At 38.0% G+C, this 21,054-nt stretch overlaps 7 protein-coding genes across 11 annotated transcripts; 2 read left to right on the plus strand and 5 right to left on the minus strand.

The window, feature by feature from the left end:
- Positions 1-479: 479 nt before the first annotated feature.
- On the plus strand, positions 480-5,395 carry LOC118434971. Its single transcript, XM_035849823.1, has 4 exons — positions 480-608; positions 754-3,940; positions 4,032-5,165; positions 5,243-5,395. The coding sequence occupies exons 2-4, from the start codon at positions 764-766 to the stop codon at positions 5,282-5,284; spliced, it is 4,353 nt and encodes a 1,450-aa protein (XP_035705716.1). The 5' UTR covers positions 480-608; positions 754-763; the 3' UTR covers positions 5,285-5,395.
- Positions 5,396-5,540: 145 nt separating this feature from the next.
- On the plus strand, positions 5,541-9,630 carry LOC110845546 (tyramine receptor 1). Of its 3 annotated transcripts, XM_035849825.1 has the most exons (6): positions 5,541-6,245; positions 6,320-6,588; positions 6,665-8,198; positions 8,352-8,666; positions 8,759-9,141; positions 9,215-9,374. In XM_035849825.1, exons 4-6 carry the CDS (start codon positions 8,437-8,439, stop codon positions 9,229-9,231), a joined length of 630 nt encoding a protein of 209 aa, XP_035705718.1. In that variant the 5' UTR covers positions 5,541-6,245; positions 6,320-6,588; positions 6,665-8,198; positions 8,352-8,436; the 3' UTR covers positions 9,232-9,374. The 3 variants fall into 3 exon arrangements, with proteins under 3 accessions (XP_035705718.1, XP_035705717.1, XP_021947676.1); XM_035849824.1 differs by having other exon boundaries at positions 6,665-8,291; positions 8,759-9,630; XM_022091984.2 differs by having other exon boundaries at positions 8,759-9,630.
- On the minus strand, positions 9,611-10,491 carry LOC110847752 (desert hedgehog protein A). The gene is made up of 2 exons (XM_022094748.2): positions 10,134-10,491; positions 9,611-10,056 (listed from the first exon to the last, which is right to left on the minus strand). Exons 1-2 carry the CDS (start codon positions 10,423-10,425, stop codon positions 9,740-9,742), a joined length of 609 nt encoding a protein of 202 aa, XP_021950440.1. The 5' UTR covers positions 10,426-10,491; the 3' UTR covers positions 9,611-9,739.
- A 607-nt stretch (positions 10,492-11,098) lies between these two features.
- LOC110845547 lies at positions 11,099-12,061 on the minus strand. The gene is made up of 3 exons (XM_035850279.1): positions 11,842-12,061; positions 11,618-11,783; positions 11,099-11,535 (listed from the first exon to the last, which is right to left on the minus strand). Exons 1-3 carry the CDS (start codon positions 12,058-12,060, stop codon positions 11,423-11,425), a joined length of 498 nt encoding a protein of 165 aa, XP_035706172.1. The 5' UTR covers position 12,061; the 3' UTR covers positions 11,099-11,422.
- A 1,608-nt stretch (positions 12,062-13,669) lies between these two features.
- On the minus strand, positions 13,670-15,636 carry LOC118432863 (keratin, type II cytoskeletal 1-like). The gene is made up of 5 exons (XM_035850560.1): positions 15,140-15,636; positions 15,008-15,068; positions 14,817-14,946; positions 14,633-14,738; positions 13,670-14,565 (listed from the first exon to the last, which is right to left on the minus strand). The coding sequence occupies exons 1-5, from the start codon at positions 15,234-15,236 to the stop codon at positions 14,048-14,050; spliced, it is 912 nt and encodes a 303-aa protein (XP_035706453.1). The 5' UTR covers positions 15,237-15,636; the 3' UTR covers positions 13,670-14,047.
- A 1,317-nt stretch (positions 15,637-16,953) lies between these two features.
- On the minus strand, positions 16,954-18,684 carry LOC110847691. Its single transcript, XM_022094677.2, has 5 exons — positions 18,430-18,684; positions 18,284-18,338; positions 18,081-18,210; positions 17,889-17,994; positions 16,954-17,815 (listed from the first exon to the last, which is right to left on the minus strand). Exons 1-5 carry the CDS (start codon positions 18,485-18,487, stop codon positions 17,181-17,183), a joined length of 984 nt encoding a protein of 327 aa, XP_021950369.1. The 5' UTR covers positions 18,488-18,684; the 3' UTR covers positions 16,954-17,180.
- Positions 18,685-19,278: 594 nt separating this feature from the next.
- LOC110847590 lies at positions 19,279-20,535 on the minus strand. 3 transcript variants are annotated; one of them, XR_004834522.1, is made up of 4 exons: positions 20,194-20,533; positions 19,981-20,091; positions 19,815-19,897; positions 19,279-19,758 (listed from the first exon to the last, which is right to left on the minus strand). XR_004834522.1 is itself a non-coding variant. In XM_022094562.2 (4 exons), exons 1-4 carry the CDS (start codon positions 20,236-20,238, stop codon positions 19,495-19,497), a joined length of 510 nt encoding a protein of 169 aa, XP_021950254.1. In that variant the 5' UTR covers positions 20,239-20,535; the 3' UTR covers positions 19,279-19,494. The 3 variants fall into 3 exon arrangements, 2 of the variants coding, with proteins under 2 accessions (XP_021950254.1, XP_021950253.1); XM_022094562.2 differs by having other exon boundaries at positions 19,815-19,885; positions 19,981-20,110; positions 20,194-20,535; XM_022094561.2 differs by having other exon boundaries at positions 19,981-20,110; positions 20,194-20,529.
- Between the last annotated feature and the right edge of the window lie 519 nt (positions 20,536-21,054).

Genomic DNA, 21,054 nt, shown 5'->3' on the forward strand with positions numbered 1-21,054 from the left:
CATCTCCACATGAAACTTTTGGTCTTATTTAATAAATAATTTAACGCATTGATTTCGTCGTTGAACTTTCACTAAAAGTATTTGTTATGTAACATCTTATATTTCCAAAATTTCAGTCTAATTTGCTTATGTTTAGCTCTGATGCTCTCCCTTAACCGATTAAGTTCATATTCATAATTTGCAAGATTCAGATACTCTCTCTTTAATATATTAATACTTTCGAGTTATGGATTGAATATATGGTTTATTTTGATGTTACTATATTTAGCACGAAAATGTCAAATAAGGACATAGTTGAGGTAGAAGAGCAACGTGTTTACAATAAGTTTAATGACCGCAAGAATACTGGACATTTGCATTTGAGAAGACTACGATTTGCATGTATCAGCTCTGATATGTACATACATGGTTGAGGATTTCACAGTGTTTATGAGCGATAAGATAATAAAGTATAGTCAGTTCCTACATGTACCGAAAAAACAATCTTTCCGGCATCACGTAAGCGCATTTGCATGCAACGCTTCAAAGTTCCGAGACGCGGACATAATTTGCAGCAGAAAGTTGAATTATTCTAAATTCATACTGCTGAATACGACTAATGTAAGCAGGTAAGGCTTCGATAGATCATGTTACGACAATAATCAATTTATTACGATTACAATTTCGCTAAAACATGTCAGAAAAGTCATGTAATTAATTAATGGGTATTTATATCGCGTTTTCAAGTATTTTAATTAATCTTCTGTAATATAGATCCATCAAAATGTCGTCCATCAGTGACAACCAATATGTCATCTCCACACTGGTGGAACTCCTCCCGAATAACGACCCTGCTGCTCTACCCCCATTCCGTCTTTGTGAAGCAACGCTTGCAGATTTGGAGCAGTCCACCTCAGGACACGACATCGTCCTAGTCTCGGAGATCGTATTTCCCGACGATCCAGAATCCTCCATGCTCCACGAAATTCTCAACGAAGATGTCGAGATGACCGATTCACTTATTCTTGCACAAGATGCCATGACCTCGCCTGGAAGCATAACTGCATTACGACTGCCAACTACCGATCAAGAAGATGGAAAAGTTGCACAAGTAGTTCTTTTAACGGTTTTATGCACTGGACGCCCAGAAGTGGATACAATACTGCTTGGGTTCTGCTTCTTTATTTCACATCATGTCGTAATTTCCGAGCGTATCCCACTCTCTCGTCATGCATCAATATTCATGCAAGCTTTACAAGTAGAGGATGATAACATGGCAAGTTATTCCTCGATTGTGGAGAAGCCGTGTAGTCCGGCACATCTTAAAATCGTAAAATCCTCCAACCCGGAAGTCCCATTGTCTGAAGAGGAATTGCAAAAATTGGAAAATTTCTTTGCCAGCGTTCAATTCTTGGAAGTACCAAATCCTCCGGATAAATTGTTGTCAGATATCGGATTGCGCCACAGAATTGCAAATTCCGAAAATGTCGTGCGTCCCATTCTCACGAAATATCAAATTTCCCAATCACGATTTAATACGATTAAAACATATTTTACGAATGCACGCTTAAATTCTACTCCCGAAAACTTGATATATTCTGCATCATCTGCTAAAGAAGTACTTGCGCATCTCGCAGTTCAGCATAACGCCTTTCTTGGGCAGATATTTGAAGCCAGCATAATAAAAGGTGGGGTTGAACAATGTCATAAAACTCTGATGGATGAACTGCTCGTCGTTTTCAACCATGTTGTCCAAGTCGGAACCCCGTCTCATATTTTATCGGCCAGAGATGAACTCATATTTACGATAAAAACTCGCTTCGCTGACGGAAACGACCAACATCAGATCAAGAGATCGCTAGCAAGCAGTTTAATTCAGACGAGCTGCTCCAATTACGAGGATAACATGACAGAAGAACTTTCCCCGTCGCTCTTCACTTTGCCAGAAGTACTGCTCGGTGCTAGTACCATGTACAAACCTAATACGATTTCTACATTTAAACTGACCCATGCATCAAAATTTAGCGATAAAGAGCTCCAAATTCTACTCTCTGAATTATCCTCGGAGCTCGACACCAGGGAAAAAATAATCCTGGACAACAACGAAAAACTGTATAACGCTGCTCTTTCACAATCAAACGAAACGGTAAAGTTCTCCTCGCAAGCGTACTCCACACGATTAACCAGCAGCATCTGGCAGCCCGGCCAGAAGTCCATTCCTGAAGATATGGACACAAAAATAGAAGAAATTAATAAAGAGATCATTAACCGATTTGAAAAAATGAACATTTCTGGACCTCCGCAATTTAAAAAGAATGTTACCAAAGCTTTGGAACTTGAAATGTACGACGTTTTTACAGCCTGGCACACGAGTTATAAACAATTTATTTCCTCCATGCAGAAAGAGAGGTGCGCAGAGAATGAGAAACTGTACGACGCCACAACCGCGGAAGTCCTGACTATTGCTGCAACGCTTAAAAATATCAACGACATCTACGCCTCCCAGGAAGAGCTGGTTTCCCGGTATGAAACCGAGTATCGAAACATTTCTAAAGAAAAATCTTTAATGCCGCACGAGGATAAAATTGAGCTCGAGACGAATTTCATTTATGAGCTGAAGAACAGATTTCTCTCCGCTGCGACGGAAGCAATTAAAATTAGGGGAGAACAAGACAAGCTCATCAAAACAGCGTTGAAAACTGGCTTCAAGCTTTACGTCGACCAACTGAAGTCTGCAGTGACACGGGAAGATTACATTCTAAATCAGGAAGCACTACAAGACGCTAATGAGACTTGTATGCGAAACGTAATTGACCATCTTTTAAATAAAACTGGTCCCATTCGACATCCATGCATGAAAGAACTCATGACCCAATTGAAAGCTAAAATTGAAAAATTTCTCTGCCAACGGGATACTGATTTGCGAAAAGAATTGCAAGATTTCAATAAAGCGATGGGGATCGCGGAGGATAAAATCATTGCAGATGTTCAAACCATTCTTTTCTCGAGGATGGACACTTGTACCACAATGTTAGAATTTGAAAGTTTAATTGAAACGCAAATGCGACTTGGAAAAGAAAAAGTGAGACAAGGAATGGGAGGAATAAATGAAAAACTGGTGACCTTGAGACTTGGTCATTTTGAACAATCCTACAAATTGATGACTACGGATGTCAAGGATGGGTTTGAAATCTTGCTGGAAACAAGAGCAAAAGAAACTGAGACAGCGATTCGAGATGCGCGAGCTATTTACGATACAGAACTTAAAAAATACGCACACAATTTAAAATTTCAACGAAGGGAGGATCTCATTGATGCAAATGAGAAAATTAAAACACTGATCCTTCGAAGGTTGGCATCCAGCAGCAAGAAACTCCTCCCCGTCCAGCTTAACGAGGTAAAATTTGCCCTTGACCTGACCTTCAAATCGCACAAGAAAGAGTTTGACAAAAACTTTGCGACTGATTTATCCCTTGGAATCGACCTTGGCACAACGTACACCTGCGTCGCTGTTTATCAAGGTGGTGAAGTTAAAATCATTCCAAGCCCCGTGGGACCTTCAATTATTCCAAGCTGTGTGAGAATGAAGGATGACGGATCAGCCGAAAAAGTGGGAGTCGAGGCAAAAGAAACAGCGTTTGAATACGTGGAAAATACTGTGTTCGATGCTAAACGAATACTCGGGCGGAAATTTAATGACCATCGTACCCAAAGGGCTATAAAATCAAGTCACATAAACATCGTGAACCAAGGTGGAGCCCCAAAATTTACGATTGGTTCTAATTTGATCTCGCCAGAACAAATATCTGCCGAGGTTTTGTCAGAGATGAGACGCATGGCAGAGGAGCATTTAGGAATGCAAGTGACGAAAGCCGTAATCACGGTGCCTGCATACTTTGGAGACACTCAACGCCAGGCCACGATCGACGCTGCGAGATGTGCAGGTTTAGACGTCCTGGCGGTATGTACTTGCATAGTTTTTAACTACATTGAAATTTTTACCAGTAATACATTTACTTATCTAGTTATACATGCACATGTTACGTATGTAGGTACTTCCTGAACCCATCGCTGCTTCGGTCGCATTCCGCCTTGATGAGTGTGAGAAGCCTTTACGACACGTATTCATCTACGACCTGGGTGGTGGCACTTTTGACGTATCGCTGCTGAAAATCACCAACGGGGAAATTGAGACGCTCGCCCTCGGAGGTGATTCGTACCTTGGTGGACGCGACTTTGATCAAAACATGATGAAATATTGCGTCGAAGAATTTAAGAAGAAGAGCGGCATTGACTTGATGAAGGGGATCGATGCTACAAGTGCTTTGGAGAGACGAAGTGTCAAACGCAGGCTGCAACGCATACAATCAGTCTGTGAGACGAAAAAACTGCATCTTTCAGCTCTCACGTGTGACATGGTGAATATTGACGTCCCCTTCCTAATACAAGATAAAAATGAAATGCTGCATCTTAATGTTGAAATCACTCGTGAAAAATTCAACCAACTTAATCAATCCCTATTCGATGAGACGATAACCATTGTGGACGACTGCATAAAAAGTCACAACTTTGTGAAGCATTTGATTGACGACATTGTACTTGTTGGTGGATCCACAAAAATTCCAAAGATTAGAGAAATGTTGTCTGCCTATTTTGACGGGGCTACTTTGAGCCATAATGTTAACCCTGACGAGGCCGTGGCTCATGGTGCGGCCATCCATGCAGCAATTTTGAATGGTCAGGTGACACAAGGAGAGAAAATGTATACGCGAATTCAGGACATTACGCCGATATCGATTGGAGTCGAAACTCGTGGGAAGAAATTTTCAAGAATTATACCAAAACATACAAAAGTCCCGACGAAATTGACACAAGTGTATGTTACGACCCAACACAATCAAACCTCCGTGACCATTAATGCATATCAAGGAGAGAATTCAGATACAGAGAAGAATTCGTTCCTGGGCACGTTTAACTTGTCTGGCATTCCACCCAGACCGGTAGGAAAGGAAAGGATCAACGTTACAATGGAAATATGTGCGAATGGAGTGTTAAATGTCCTCGCAGTCTGTGAAAGTACCGGTGAAGCTGGAACTATAAAAATCACGGCGGATAAGCTACTACTCACTGAGGGACAGATCAAAGACGTTGCTTCCGTGGTAGGAAGTCGGTTTGGGGGATCACGGGTACGAATTTTGACTATTTGAGAAAAGAGACCTTGCCATCAAAATGTGTTTATCAATTTTTTCGTCTTTTTATTTAGATGAAGCGTGACTTAAGATTATCGTCAGCACTATTAGCGTAACTCTGGATGATGTTAAATGCAGAAGCTACATAAATTTGATACACATTAATTATTCAATAATTGTAAATTCATACATTTATTATTTGTTAATTAAATTCGTACTACAAGATATATTTCTGGCCAAGAGTAGCACTTAAAAAGCTCATAAATTCGCGAATGAATGAAATTTGGATGGGCTTCCATGACCCGAGTGCAAAATATCACGTAGCCAAAATATCCCACACTTTCAGGCCAATGTATAAACTTTTCAACTTGGTTTTTATAAACAGGAAATTAAAATCTCGGGCATATTTCAACAACCATGCGTATCTATGTATTTATGTATGTAAATGTGTATGCGAGACAGGGTAAATAATATACATATGCACTTATTTAACTTCTCAATGAGGTGGAAAGAAACCCAACATGTTTGTCTATTTGACGGCAAGGTATAATTTTACGACATGAAATGTGATATTAACATGACCACATTAATAACTCATAATATTTAAATACGCTATTGTACAGCGATAAGAAATGAGTCCCAAGTTATCAAATATCCGAATATTTATTACTGAATCGGACAGTAAAATACAGAATGCAATACTCTTGTTATGCTTTCCAAGAACCTCAATTAGCGTCGTCACTAGTCAGGACTGTTGCATTGTATTTCTGCTCTAGTTAGTTCACTATTTAGTGAGCAAGCTGTACGACCAGATTAATTTTTACTTTTCAACTGACGAACAGACATATTAGATTTTTTGGAGTTAACTACTTAATCAAACTGTTAATCAAATTGTCACAAATATAAAGAGATAAAAAATGTCGAAGATCGATAGACATTGCGCCTTCTGCCTAAATTTTATCCCTGCCAACAAAGTCAGGATGTGCTCCAAATGCCACAAAAGAGCATATTGCAGTCCTAAATGTCAAGCTAAGGATTGGAAACTCAAAAATGTGGAAGAGGGGGCAGGAAGCAGGCGTAAGTTAATTAAAATGCGTTAAATTTATTGGAGATATACATCTTAAAATTTCTACGTATTTGTGCATATGAAGCTGGAGTCGGACAAGGTCACAAATCCTGGTGTGGGCTTCCTTATGGGGAAGAAGATCTGGACTGGAGTGTCGCCATTGTGCCGGCGAAAGGTCTTGGGCTCATTGCGAAGCGATTCATGCCAGCCAAGACTCGAATTATGGTGGATGGATTTCGAACAAGCGACATTTTCTCGGATCCCCGTACCTCATGCAAATCCCTGGGACGTAGCCGAGTAGCAAATCACGACTGTGGATCGAATGCAGCCAAGATGATTGATCCCGATTTCAAGGTGGACACATATTAATCTTTATACATTATAAATCGTATCGTATAACCGTTCGCTTATATACGTGCCGTTGTTTTAGACGATGATTATCTACGCTAAGAGGTGCATCCAACCTGGCGAGGAAATCTGTGTCAATTATGTTTGTTACGACGAAGTTTACACGGCCCAGAGCTATCTGGCTGGTCAAGGCAAAATTCTTGAGACTTTTCAGGATGCGAGAGAAATGTTGAGCTCGACATGGAACATTGTTTGTCCATCCGATTGTTTCTGCTGGAATGCAGTCGTGGACAATCTTATTGCCAGGGGCAGAAATATGAGAGCATGCATCGTTGGTGGGGGCAAGCGCTATACCAAAATAGATGCCAAGATTGACTTGGAGATTATTGGAGATTTGCTTGTCACCTGGGAGCGGGTGCAGGGGAGTTGGATTCAAAAAGCGCAAATTTTGGAGATTGGGTTTGAAGTGGGGGTGCAGAGGAAGAGAACGATGAAGCTGGCGGCTGCCTTTATTAAGGAGGCTCATGAAATTTGGTCAGGAATTGTGCATCCGAGGGGCAGATTTGCCATGAAAGCGGAAAAGTTTATGAAAAACCCAAAGGACTCGGAGAAGTATTTGTGCTTGAAATGACGTAATTGTCTTTTTTGGATGCAATTGTCACATTTATGAGACAATCAATTTTATATATTTAGATATGCATTTTTTCCTGGATTCAATACATCTTTAACTTTGAAGGATATCAATTATGATATTTAATTAAGTTACTCAATTAACCAATGTTATCGATGTTTAAGATTAATTTAAATAATTTCCATAAGCATTCGGGTAAGTTTAACCAGAAAAACTATTAACATAATTAAAAAAGGCCTTGACCAATTAAACATGAATTATCACCTGCGTATGTACATTACATTACATTCCTTATATGCAGTTTGGTTACTTGAATTTTTTTAACTGTAGCATACTATTTATGTGAAGTTAAATTCGACGTTTAATAAAGTCTATCATTTACATCACCCTTTAAAATACACCGCATGTATTTATAAAATATGCAGTTTCATGAAATACTAAACCACATCGCTAAGACTTCACTTGTCATGTGACATCAAAAAACAAGACCTAGTCAATCTGACATGTATTTAATTGTCACGTGAAAACTATTTATTTTAGTTGATTCGGTAATATTTATGCGGGGTGTTGATGAAATCAAAGCTCTGATAAAGCGCTAATCGATAAATGGGTGTGCTTCAAGAAATTAATTAACACCTTTCTCCAGGCAAGTAGCATCCTAAAATGCATTCCTGGCTGTGTTTGACCAAGAAATTTGCAACTAATTAAACCTTGCAAATAAAAACGTGACTCTGATTAATAGTATTATTTTAGTGGTAAATATAAATATCTACGCCACATATAAATATATACATACATACATACATAAATAAAAATATACATAAATATGTGCATGAACTAATCTTAAGGCTTAACTTGCTGCACAATACAGTTGATGAGTCAGTATTGTCAGCATTTAAGTCAAAATATTAATTCATAGTGGCAAAAACTCTTAAATTTTACAATTTGTTTCTCTACAACTATATGAAAAGCCGAATATTTAAAAGTAAGTACATTTGATTAACGTATGCAAATTACATAAGAGACATGCTACGAGTTCATGTACTTATGTAATACACGGTCGTCTCATCACTGTTCGGTACGATTCATGCTTATTTCTGTCACACATAATGTAAATTCCAATACGTATTTTAACTAGGGCTGAAACCATCGTTACCACGAGCACATGTCAGAAAATTTTACACGCTACAGATTTCTCTCATATTAAACGATTCCTCTTAAAAATGACCATACTGACCCTGGGTGCTCGAATCCCTTTGGTAATATTTTTGGGACTGGTCAGCTTTGCCACCATCGTTGGAAACAGTTTGGTCCTTCTCGCCTGGATTTTTTATAAACCGGTCCGAAAACCACAGAACAGTTATCTCATCTCATTAGCAACTGCGGACCTTTTGGTCGGCGTGTTCCTTGCGCCCACGATGATTGGCGAACTTGGGTCAGAAGCTTGGCCTTGGTAAGTTTAAAGTCACGCCATATATTGTCACGAGGAATCACTCCTTTCTCTGGGATGGACAAATACGAAACTAAATTGCTCTTGTAACCCAGGGGTCGGCTGTGGTGTCAAATTTACATGCTCTTCGCCTGGCTACTCGCTACAGCCTCGGTCCTGCACCTCATCGCAATTTCTATGGATCGCTACCACCTAATTTTCGACACTCTCACCTACATGCGGAGACGGACCTTCCCATTCTTCCTAAGGAGGATCTGTCTCATCTGGACGTTCGCCTTCTGGCTGATCTTTCCACCGGTCAAGGATTGGGAGGCGATTGGTGACCGAAGCGAACAATTGGGTCTGTGCGTGTCCACCATGTCGAGGGATCTCAGCGTCCACTTAGCCTTTGGGAGCTACGTCCTCCCAGTCGCTTTATTGGTCTCGACGTACGCCGCCATTTATCAAAAACTGCAACACAGGAGGGAAGTACTGCAGAGTAGGATGAGCACTAATTATTCTGATACAACTATTACAATGGGTCATCCTCACGGGCGATACCATATTCATAGGTCGACAAGTACAATAATTGGGAAGAACGGTGAAGATCCGGCATTAACTTTGACAAAAAATCGTACTGCTGCAAAAATGTTGGGGATTATAATTTTAGCGTTTGCCTTGCTTTGGCTCCCCTTTACTTTGGGATATTCCATTATTGGATTTATTCCCGAAGAAAGTCGACCTTCTCCGGTTATCCTGCCAATAATTGTGGCCATCGGGTACTCAAATTCGGCCTGCAATCCCTGCATTTACGCGTACGTTAATCCTGACTTTAGAAAGGGGTTTACCAAAATCCTGCTATTTTGGAGGAAGGCGCATTAGGATTTTGTTTATGAATTATTTATAGTGCATTATCGAGTGGTAATTGTATAAAAATTGTAAATTATTAGATGACAAACATGCATTAATAAAATTGCATAATGTGTTATATGATTTTATTGGGATACATTTATCTACAATTTCTTTGATCATGTAAAGTTTGATAAAGATTTGATATTACTACATTTAATTTTTAATCCTCAACACACAAACAAAAGTTACACCATCGTCTGCCAAGATGTCGGAAGAGATTCTCTCATTTTCATGAGAGCCAAATTATACCCGTGAATCCCTTCCGGTCTCTCCGCGTCCTTCTTCACTGTCGACTTGGTCCAAAATCGGAGTGGAGCGAGGACTGCATGCGCCAACTTGAAATTGTTCACGCTAGCGTAGCACGCCACGAGAAAGTTGTTTCCTAGAAATGTTCCCGACATTGTGAAAGGAGCGTAAGCTCCAGAAAGTTGAACTGGTATGATGGAAACAATGGAGCGCATGGTGACAGATCTAGTCGACGAAATATGGTAAAGTTTGTCTCCTAAATTTAATTAAAATTGTCATAATTCCTGCCCAAAAATTTTTTACGAATTAAATATATTCCAGTATTTTTCTCACCGATGACAAGCTGTCCTGCCATCTTAGCAACTTTTGCATGCTCATTTTCTTTGTCAACAACAAAAAGCAAATGATTCTCAGAAATGCAAATCTCACTTCCGCCAACCACCGTAATCTTTAAGAAATCTGCGCTGAGGTCCTTCTCGCGATGTCCCCAAGTGTAAAACTTGGTCCACTTTTGTTGCTGGTGCTTATTCAGGGTCAAAATAAAGTCACCAGGGCGAATTTCGTCAAGTCGTTTAACACCCTGTTTTGTTACAACGGTCGTTGAAGATGGGAAGCAGAAGCACATTTTGTATGTATTTCAAGAAAAAACTTTTAAGTCAAACTGGGCAATTGGAGAATGATATTGTTGGAATGAAAATGTTTGACAGGTGAGCATGAGTTTTATACAGAAGTCCGATTCCACCCACGCATGCATGACTTAATTAATGAAAGTCTTACCGTGAGAATGTAAACAATTTTGGGGACGTGCAGTCGGTCATGAAGCATAACAAAGTTTTTGGTCCTTAAAACTCTTTGTTGTTGTAACTACATTGCGCGTAATGGTTGCAATGTGTATGCGACAATTGAAATAATCTGACGTACATGGTATGAACATAGTAGTTGTTGTGACTCCTTGGGTGCACAGGTCGACACAATAATATTGTTGTAATGACGCCAAGAAATACATGTTTCTAGCGTCATTGTTTATATTTTTGCTGAAGACAAAGCTTTGTTGTTACATATTCACTTATTTTTCAGGTGATTTTTAGTTTTTCATGCGTAGTGTTGTTCCATTTGCGTTTCTGTTACATATTTTAAGAAAGAGTTGAATTAAACCCCATGCTGAATTTTGCATATTTTAAATCATTGTAAGGCGAAAAATACGCAAAATATTTACTTTCAATATGTACACAATTTACGAAGTAAAGAATTAAAGATAATAAGTATTTGATTTATTTGTAGAACATTTACCGTGAGAAGGGAGTAAGTGGACAATGGTCAAGTTTAGTAACACGCATTAGACAAAACTTGGGTTTCTTAATTATGAAGTTATAAATATGAGTAAATATTTAGCAATTAATTCGATGACAAGTTCATGTCGAGATTACTATGCAAAATTAAATGCTCCTTAAGATTAGTTTCTGGTTTGCTTATTTAGAAATTGATACCTCACGTAGAGACACAAATGAGCAGATATAAAATTGTACATTAACTATTTCTGTACACATCAAAATCTTCATTCTTATGAACATCATAACCCAGATAAATTATTATTGTAATATTTCTGCACATGTAGCACTGAATTACACCCCAGGAGGATTACAAACCTCTTGAAACCTCTTCTCCATGCATTCGCTATGTGTTTGAGCCTTCGCACAAATAAGATTGCTCTCGTTTGGCTTCTCAAAATCGCCAACTAGAAAATATACATTAACAATTAATAAGTTAAAAAATATTTAAATACTTCCGGAGAACGTTTAAGAAGCAGATGCACTCACGAATCACTGCACAAATTTCCACAGCGTCGACGAGCTGATCGAACCTCTTTTGAGTCTCTGGATCCGGCAAGGAAAATTTTTTCGCCTCGTTTCTCAAAAACTCCATGTCGATTTTATTAGCTTTAATCATCCCGTGATAGTTATAACTTGTGCACAGCTTGAAGCACTACGATGCAAAATCTTTCTCAAAATTTGAGAATGATATATTTTATATTTCATCTTACAAATTCGTCCTCAAATGCGAGGCACTGGGCGGCAGCGCCGATAAAGCTGAGCATAATGTCGGCAGGGACTTCGATCTTGACTCCTTGACATGTCGTATGATTTTCTATATCTTCTTTGATGTCAAGTCTTCTTTTTGCAGTCTGGAATTTAAAGCAAAATAATATTTGACTAGTAGGTAAATAAATATGGAATGTCGAATAGTGATCGTACCGTTCCATGTAAATCTGTGGTTATCCACATCATTATCAATATTAGAACAAAATAGTTAATCATTTCTAATTTGTCGTGTTTTGATTGACTAGCATTACATATGCAGATACACTAAAATACCTCAACGCTCTAGTTTATGCAGAAAAACGCGTTAAATTAATACTCGAGTAAAAAAAGAGATGTGCAAATGCATAAAATAGTTAGTGCACATGCAACGTTAGTGAATAGTTTAAACTGTGGCTGGCAGTCACGTAGCTATATTTGTTAAACTGTTTGCAAATTTATTACCTAATACGTAAATTTTAGTATGACAACCATTCGTGTCGTGGAGGCAGTTAAAAATTCTCGTACTTTACACAACATGCATGACGTTACATATGTAAGTTGCAGAGATTTTTAAATCAAAGTGCAATTGTTACGCTTGTTAATAGCTAATTTAGCTTTGAATGGGAAATATTTAACTAATTTATTAATGGTTGGCAATCATGAAGTGAATTCAACGTTATGCATTTAGTGCAATTCATAAATTTTGTAGCCATTGTCATGGCTTTTCTTTACCAATGTTACAGATTTATTAGTTAATGGTTTTTATTATTCTTTTAGAGAACTTAATTATTTAGGTTCGTACAATACTTTATATGGTAATACTCGATACTTTGATTTGTGACAACATATACATATGTACATAGATATTTATTTTAATTAACTTTTATAGAACTAAAATTGGACTAAAACTACGTGTGCAGTAAGTATATCAGATCATTTTAAATTCATATGTAGACTTGAATATTGCACCCCTTTATAACTAAACATTCAAGAATTATAATTGTTGAATGCCCAGCACCTTTTTAATCTGCAATTTACACATAATTAAGAATTCACTCTAGCGAGTATAAAATCTAGTACGTACAGTATGTAACAAATTTAATGCTACGATGACATAATTTTTATATCGACATGATCGCGTAAATTTTAAAATTTGAAACTTCGCATAAAAATCTAAAAAGTATATACGGACAATTTCCTCGTCGCCGATTTTTAATATCGCACAAAGGTCAAAGGTCACCATTATTTTTGTGAACAAATTTGAGGCGTCGAAAAAAAAACGTCGTGGATAATTTTTTTTGAACTTTCTAGTATTTTTTATTGGATGCGACATGCGTTTTGAAGAAAAATGAGCTTTGGTCAGACCGTGTACGATTTTTTTGACGCCCACAGGAATTTTTCGCCAAGGACAGGTTGAAGACCTAAAATCGCCACCGCGGGGAAAATTCGAAAACTGAAATATACGTTGGCATATTGACAGTCCCGGTATGCAAACGTATATTTCAGTTTTCGAATTTTCCCCGCGGTGGCGATTTTAGGTCTTCAACCTGTCCTTGGCGAAAAATTCCTGTGGGCGTCAAAAAAATCGTACACGGTCCGACCAAAGCTCATTTTTCTTCAAAACGCATGTCGCATCCGATAAAAAATACTAGAAAGTTCAAAAAAAATTATCTACGAAGTTTGCTTTTCGACGCCTCAAATTTGTTCACAAAAATAATGGTGACCTTTGACCTTTGTGCGATATTAAAAATCGGCGACGAGGAAATTGTCCGTATATACTTTTTAGATTTTTATGCGAAGTTTCAAATTTTAAAATTTACGCGACCATGTCGATATAAAAATTATGTCATCGTAGCATTAAATTTGTTACATACTGTACATTAATGTGTGCAATGAATTTTGCTGTCATAAGTTAAACATTTCGGACGGGAGGTAGATACATATGTAAATACGTATTTATAACACCAATTCTTAGGAAATCCACTCGGTCAATTAATCTGCCAAGTAAAAAGTAGGTACAATTCCTTCCCTTTGTGTCTAAAAGATTGACTTGTTCCACCACCATTTTTAGGTACCTTCGTTCCTTTATGTATATTGTTTTGTCAAAGTTTCTCATTGTAAATACAACTTTGTTCCCGTCGTTCAAATCCTTCAAAGCATGTTTACCTTCTAAATATCCTCATTCCTATTGCTATCCCTCCTCCTCCGTGACAATAAATACACACAAAATATGATAAATACGACGACAAAACTGCAGTGCAAGAGTGCATAAAAATTAGCATACTCGTCCCTTTCCTCTTGCAAATTGCAAGTATGTCTTCCTCTGCCCCCACCACTGTTTGCAATAAAGATGGGAACATACCACCCCCCTCCGCCATGATATTGCGAGCCGTATTCCACCCGATTTACAGAACCTCGCGCTTTTGCCCCTGAAATCGAACCCCTTCCCGACCCTTTATTTGTACCGACGGTACCTCTGCCGCCCAGTGCAAATCCACCACCTCCGCGTCCTCCCCCACTTTTCTCCACGCCAAGAGAGCCACCGCCAGTATTTTCACTGGCGATGGGCTTCAAATCTTCTATGCTGGCAGCGTCCACACTGGTAACGCTGACTTCAAACAGGGCCCGACAAAGGGCCAGAAGGGAGCAGACATCGTGCGTGGTGATGTTTTGTGTAGAGATTTCGTCTAAGGAAAAATAAGTCTCTACGGAATTGCATATGTATAACTTTTGTAAATATGTATGAATACTTACGAATCAGACGAAGTGAAAAGTTTTCCACGAGTTGGGTACATCTTTGGACGTCTTCCTCATTTCCGTGGAGTTTGCAAGTTGATTGAAAGAGGGGAATAATGTCAATCTATATGTACGTGTGTATAGAAAAAGTCAGATATATGTTTCAGAATTGATCTACAAATATTTACAAGAGTGAAATTACCTGGTTTCTGCTTCCCTCAATAATCTCATCTTTGCACATTTGACACTTGTCGACATCCTCCTTCGGTATTAGTGCCGTATTCCACACGCAATGAATACAGTACGGAATGGTGTGACAGGCATCGGCTTGTCTACGAACAAAATATTTACTCAGCAATGTACTCAAATCCCATGAAATAAAGCAAATCATACCTTAAAGAGTGACACAGATCGTTTAATCTCAGATTGCAGTTCAGCTCTTGACGGTCAGCACCTGTATTTAGAAAATCTCAAGTCTGCCCATATATCTAACAAATCGGTTCATTTCACCGAGAAAGTACTCACCATGCACGTACGGACCAACGTGACCACACAAAATTACGATGAAGGCTAAACCTATCAATTTAGTAAATGCAACAAGTCGTTGCGTAATCATGGTCATAATCTCAGCAGCAGCACCCACTTCCGACACGGAAACACCTGGAACCTGTCTCCTCCCAGACGTGTAAGTGCAAACTGACGTTCTTTACCCAGACTCAACACTTGTTGGTCTAAGCCACACACGCTTCTGGGCTTTTAGGCTGATGTGCTCCCTCCGGTGAAAGTGAATATATATGAATATATAATGACAGCGTCATGCATAGTGCCGATATGTACATGAAAGTAGGGCATCTTTATGAAAGACGGTGGCCTGGCTACGCAAGCAGAATGAAGGCTTAGTCGGAGAAAGAGTAATCGATACTCTGAAATAACTTTGAGAAACTTTTCCTACCGTCTGGAAATAGATTGAACTTTACAACACGGATGGACAACATTTACAACCAATAAACAACTTTTCCCAGTTGTTTTGACAGAATATTAGCGTGGGATGAAGACGAAATGTCACTCTCAAGTAAATAATTTGATCAAGTCACTCAAACTTTTCATAAAAGTGAAAACATAAAACTTGTGACAGGTAATGAAGTGAGGAGAACATGCGTCATTCGAATGAGTCGTCATCGTCGTCAACTCCGATGTGTTTACTGTGATTGAACCGAGATGAATACGCATGTATGGAGGACAAATTCATATTTTTATATAACTTCATGATCGAAGTATGTACATACGTGTATAAAGGTCTACTCCAAGTGTATGTATAACTTGAGTTTGTTTATTTTAACGTGCAAATATATGCAGTGTTTATTTATTCATCTCTTTGTTGCCTCATCAAATACTTGTTTTGTAACAATTAGCAAATAATCAATCTTCACCATTTAGTAGAAAATATGCTGATCTCAAACCCCAAAACGAAGCACATATATATTTTATTTCGAAAGTGAAAGATGCGTTTGAATTGGAATGAAAATAAATGCATAATTGCTTGCTTTTATCTACTAGACTTGAATATGCATAAAAATCAAACAGTCCTGACTGATGGCGATCCTCAATAGTTTTCACATAGTGTAAACTACGTATTACTTATCATTGCCGTGGAGATTACACATGATTAAGAAAGGTATGTAGATTGTGTTACATAAATTTACTAATATCCTCCATTTCATCTGACATCAGTAAGTTTGTGATCAATCTGGAGTGAATCAATACAGAGAATATAAAATCAGACATGTTTTGAAATATGTATCAAACACATTTTTTACTTCAGTATCTTATGTAGTTAGGAATAAAATGGATAATATTCAGTATTTAGCGTATTTGATCGCATCCCATGCAACTTGCTCATGGAGCAAAACCAGTTGCACGCACACAGTGCTATACATTCGTCAAAATATCTCCAACAGGTCGTAGCTGAACTTATACGTGTGTAGTTTCATACATGTAAATGGCATGAGCAGTGGGATCACGAAACGAGCGGAGAAAGTGAGAGAAAGTGAGGTAGAGATTTTCTACACGACTTTCTTCCTCGACTCGGAAGGATGATGGCAAGGTGACGAAAGAACGATGATGATTCGGATGGAGAAAGTAAAATCAATACGAAAATCTCACATTTAGCTTTCAAGGTCATGATCTCAGGGTATATAGACTCTTCCGATAACAATAATGCAAAACAAAAAATCCATCCATCCTAGATATCTTTTAAGATGTCCTTCACTGTGGTGTTCGATTTGTGCTCATTTTTTATTTATAAACATGAACAGTGCAGAAAAGAATATCGAGGTCGATTTTTTGTTGGTAATACTTTATGATAATCTCTCAAAAACAGATCTTTTAACAATATAAATAAGATAACTAACAAAGTTTATAATTAATTGCGCAGTATATACATATATGCACACATATCACATCTAATTAAAAGATAATATGCATATTTTATATGATAATTTGAATGATATTATGAACAATTAAATTAATTGAGTTTGGCAACAAATATTTCAGAATTATCTCAATTTTAATAATAATATCCAGACTCTCTCTTAAACTGCTTGTTCTTATTTTTCTTCCCCTTCTTCGTGCACAAACCCTCGTCGTAGTTACTGCTTTCACCCGCACTCACCTTCCAAGCCAGGCAAATGAAGAAAACAAGTGTGAATAAAATCGATGCAATGACAACCCAGCCGTAAAATTCAGTATCATCCATATTGTCATCTGTCTTGTCTCCCATCAAGGTGCACGTATGCCTGCCACCATTTCCCGGGACAAAGACGGGAATAAATCGCCCACCCGCGTTGTAAAATTTATTCGAAACACGTGTAACCGTGCCGGTCACCTTATTCCCCGGAAGGGAAATTCCCCCCGTATATTGAGGCAGATGTTGACCTCCAGAAGACGACGAAGATGACGACGACCCATTTCCGCTTCGAATCCTATCACTGCCACCTCTGCCTCCGCGACGCTTGGACACGCCGCCCACTTTTGCCATAGCCACTGGTTCCAGGGTTTCGTTGACGTTGGCGGATGTGGGCGTTATTGCATCACTGGCTGGAGCGAGGTCCACGTTGGACACGGTCACCTCAAACAGGGTTCGACATAGGGCAAGCAGGGCACAAATGTCGTGGCTGGTCATGTTCTGGGTAGAAATTTCGTCTGAACAAATATAAACATTGTAAATAAAGTGACAAATTATTTTTAATAAAGTTTAAATTTTGTGATGCATTACTAATCAATCCGAGGGAAAGTTCGCGTACGAGATGGGTACATTTTTGGATGTCTTCCTTATTCCCGTGAAGATTGCAGGTGGTGTTTAGCAGGAATAGCATGCTAACCTACGTATATATATGCAGAAATTTCATAGGATCGATATTTTTTAGTAGCAGGGTTCGACGAAAGACGAAAGTAGATTTGTTTTTACCTTGTGCACACCACCCTCGATAATCTCATCTTTACACAAGTTACACTTGACTTCGTCGTCTTTTGGGATTATGACAGTATTCCAGATGCAGTGAATACAATATGGTGTCGTGTTGCATGCTTCTGCTTGTCTGAAAACAGATATCAAGTTCTTGTCAGAAAATGGCACAAACATTAATAAATCGCAGAATTTGTATGGTTTACTCGAATGTCTGGCAAAGGTCGCTCAGCGTGAGGTTGCAATTGCTTTCATCCGATCCTGTCCACCAAGGAGAAATAGTTTTAAAATGTATTTTTATACGGATCTATAATTAGTTGGGCACCAATTATGTAATTGCTTCAAGACTTACCATGCAGCAATTGAATCTGCATAAAGATCAAAATTGCTATGCAGCCGTACAAGTCCATTTTGGTGGCAGTGGCCTTGGTTTGATGGTATCTTCTCCCATGTGGAAAAGCGACTACTCACAAACTGCCAAGTCCAAGGACTACTATACGCCAAAGCTCAACATTTTCATGTTTCTTTTTTATTTTTCCACTACGGAAAACACGAGCAATGGATTACAGCGTCTATATCAAAAGTTTGGACCAGAGTAAAAGACAAGCCGTGAAAGCCTACTTGTGCACTGAGGAAGCAAAGCCGGATTCATACGGAGAAAGTATATGTACAAGTAATCAATATACCACAACGCGTAAGGATTTCTTGCTCAGGATTAAACCTATGGATGTCTGTCTGTAGCATGTACATAAGTATGCATGTCGTGTAGTAAAACTACTGTAAACTATGAATTTTATGACTTTATTCGTATAATCTTGTCGTCTTGTTTTATCATGGTCGTTTTTTGGTGGTGCTGAATATGAATACGTATTTATATGTACCCACATACCTCTATACGTAAGTATGTACATATGTAACATAGATATGCACATTTTACTTATGCAATGTTTTTGTACCAGTTTGTGATATGCGCCTCATTAATTTTGTATTAAATAGTAATAGTATTACTGTAACACCATGTATGTATGTACATAGATAATATTTAACTTATTTTATTTCATTATAATGTAAAAATCTAAAATTTTCGCTTTATGGAATTTTTGCATGATTTATCTACTATGAAGTATCGGCATGGTGGGAATACTTGTGTCAAAAGTTGAGTGGGTGCAAAAATGTGGATGCATGAATAAGCTAGTGGATGAATACTTAAAACAGTCACAAAGGATTTTATTCAAAAGTTGAACATATATTACATTAACCATCAATTTGTAATTTAATTTTAAAGTGTATTATCTAATTTTAAATCACATTGATCCCACATTTAAAAATTAATAACATGTCACATGCACATTAAAATTCGGAGAATTATTTCAGAATTACTAGCAATTTTCCAGCTTCACAAGGTGATCATCCAAGTTTATGCTGCATCACAAGGCCTTACATCATTAAATCCGACCTCCGCAATTTCATCATCAACTGCAGGCATACTTCTTTCCAGCTCCAAAATATATAAGGAAGTTGTAATTAAAGAAAAAATCTTAATAAAGCAACTTCCCACGATCATGCAGCATATGAGATCGGTCGAGTATATCATCAGTGGCCACAGGGCGACACAATTAGACAGGAGTAAAACGATCCTCCACTGCTCTGAAGCAGACAGGGTTAGATCTGCATCACTTCCCTGTCAGATAAGTAAAAACGTGATTTTTTTTCCTTTTCAGAAGTGAAAACTCTCACCAATTTCGCATTCTTCCATAACTGAACACCTGTCCAAATTTCTGTCGCATTCCAAAATAGGAAAAGGATACCTGTTGCAAACACTGTACATGATTTTAAAAGAAAGTTATTTTGGTCATTAAACTCGTTGAACATGTCAACAATAAAATAATGTAGCCGCACTTACAACATATTAAAACGTACAATCCAGAATTTGAGTTTGCCCTTGGTCGCATCAACACGGCAGGTGCTTCCTCCGCCCAAAAAAGGATGGTTATGGTCGTAAAAAGCACGGATACTGAATTAGTAAGAATAACCTGGAATTTGTATTACGTACGTAAGTAAATGTCAAGTTGGTTAAAATGAGAGAAAGCAGACAAGTGTAAAAATTTTTCCTTACCGACATTACACAAATCCTAAGCCGTGATTTTGATATGGTGGCCATATTTGAATGTAAAACTAAAATGAATTAAAAATGGATCAATATCTGCTTGCTTCAGTAATTTAGGTTGGGTTGGAGTGGCGAGTGACAAGCAAATAAAGATCAAAATGAAATCAGGGATGGCCTATTTTGGGAGAATGGAAAGCAGGAGAAAGGTTTCGGAGAAAGTAATATGACAGATGTGTTGCTGGAGCAACAGTTTTCCCGGATTTACTTTTACTTCCATAAATATGCAGGATGAGCTCACGTATTTATGAGCTTCACTTTTATGTCGACTAATAACAGGAGAAAGTTCATTGGGTGTTTCACATTTTTCAGAGTTGTGTATACATGAAGTATGTAGTTTTGCACGTTTACTTACTTCATGCAGGCACACATTTGTATATATATATATGTACATGCATATGTACATGTACGTAAATATATAAATATGCATAGCTGTACTCATGCCGACTATAAATACGTATTTATCGTTACGAGAGTTGAGATTTGTATGCATGTTATTTTAAAATAGAATAAAAATACGCTTTATGTGAGGCATGTCGTCAGCTCGTCAATAAAGATTTACTCACTATCAAGTTCTATCATATGACAAAATTTACATTGTCATTCGTTTTTGGCGTGTTTGCATGCATAAAGTATGTAAGTCTTGTTTTAGTTTAGTTAAGTAGATGAGAAATGTGGCGATAAAGTAAAAATATAAAAATACTTTTAAGCAGTTTTTTGTCTTCGTTTCTTTATTTATGCTCACAAAATTATCATGTCAAAAATATGTTTGTACCGTATCATATAACGTACGTGAATAATATTTAAAAAAAG

This window comes from Folsomia candida, unplaced genomic scaffold (assembly GCF_002217175.1).
Source record: "Folsomia candida strain VU population unplaced genomic scaffold, ASM221717v1 Fcan01_Sc003, whole genome shotgun sequence".
NCBI classification, from domain to species: domain Eukaryota; kingdom Metazoa; phylum Arthropoda; class Collembola; order Entomobryomorpha; family Isotomidae; genus Folsomia; species Folsomia candida.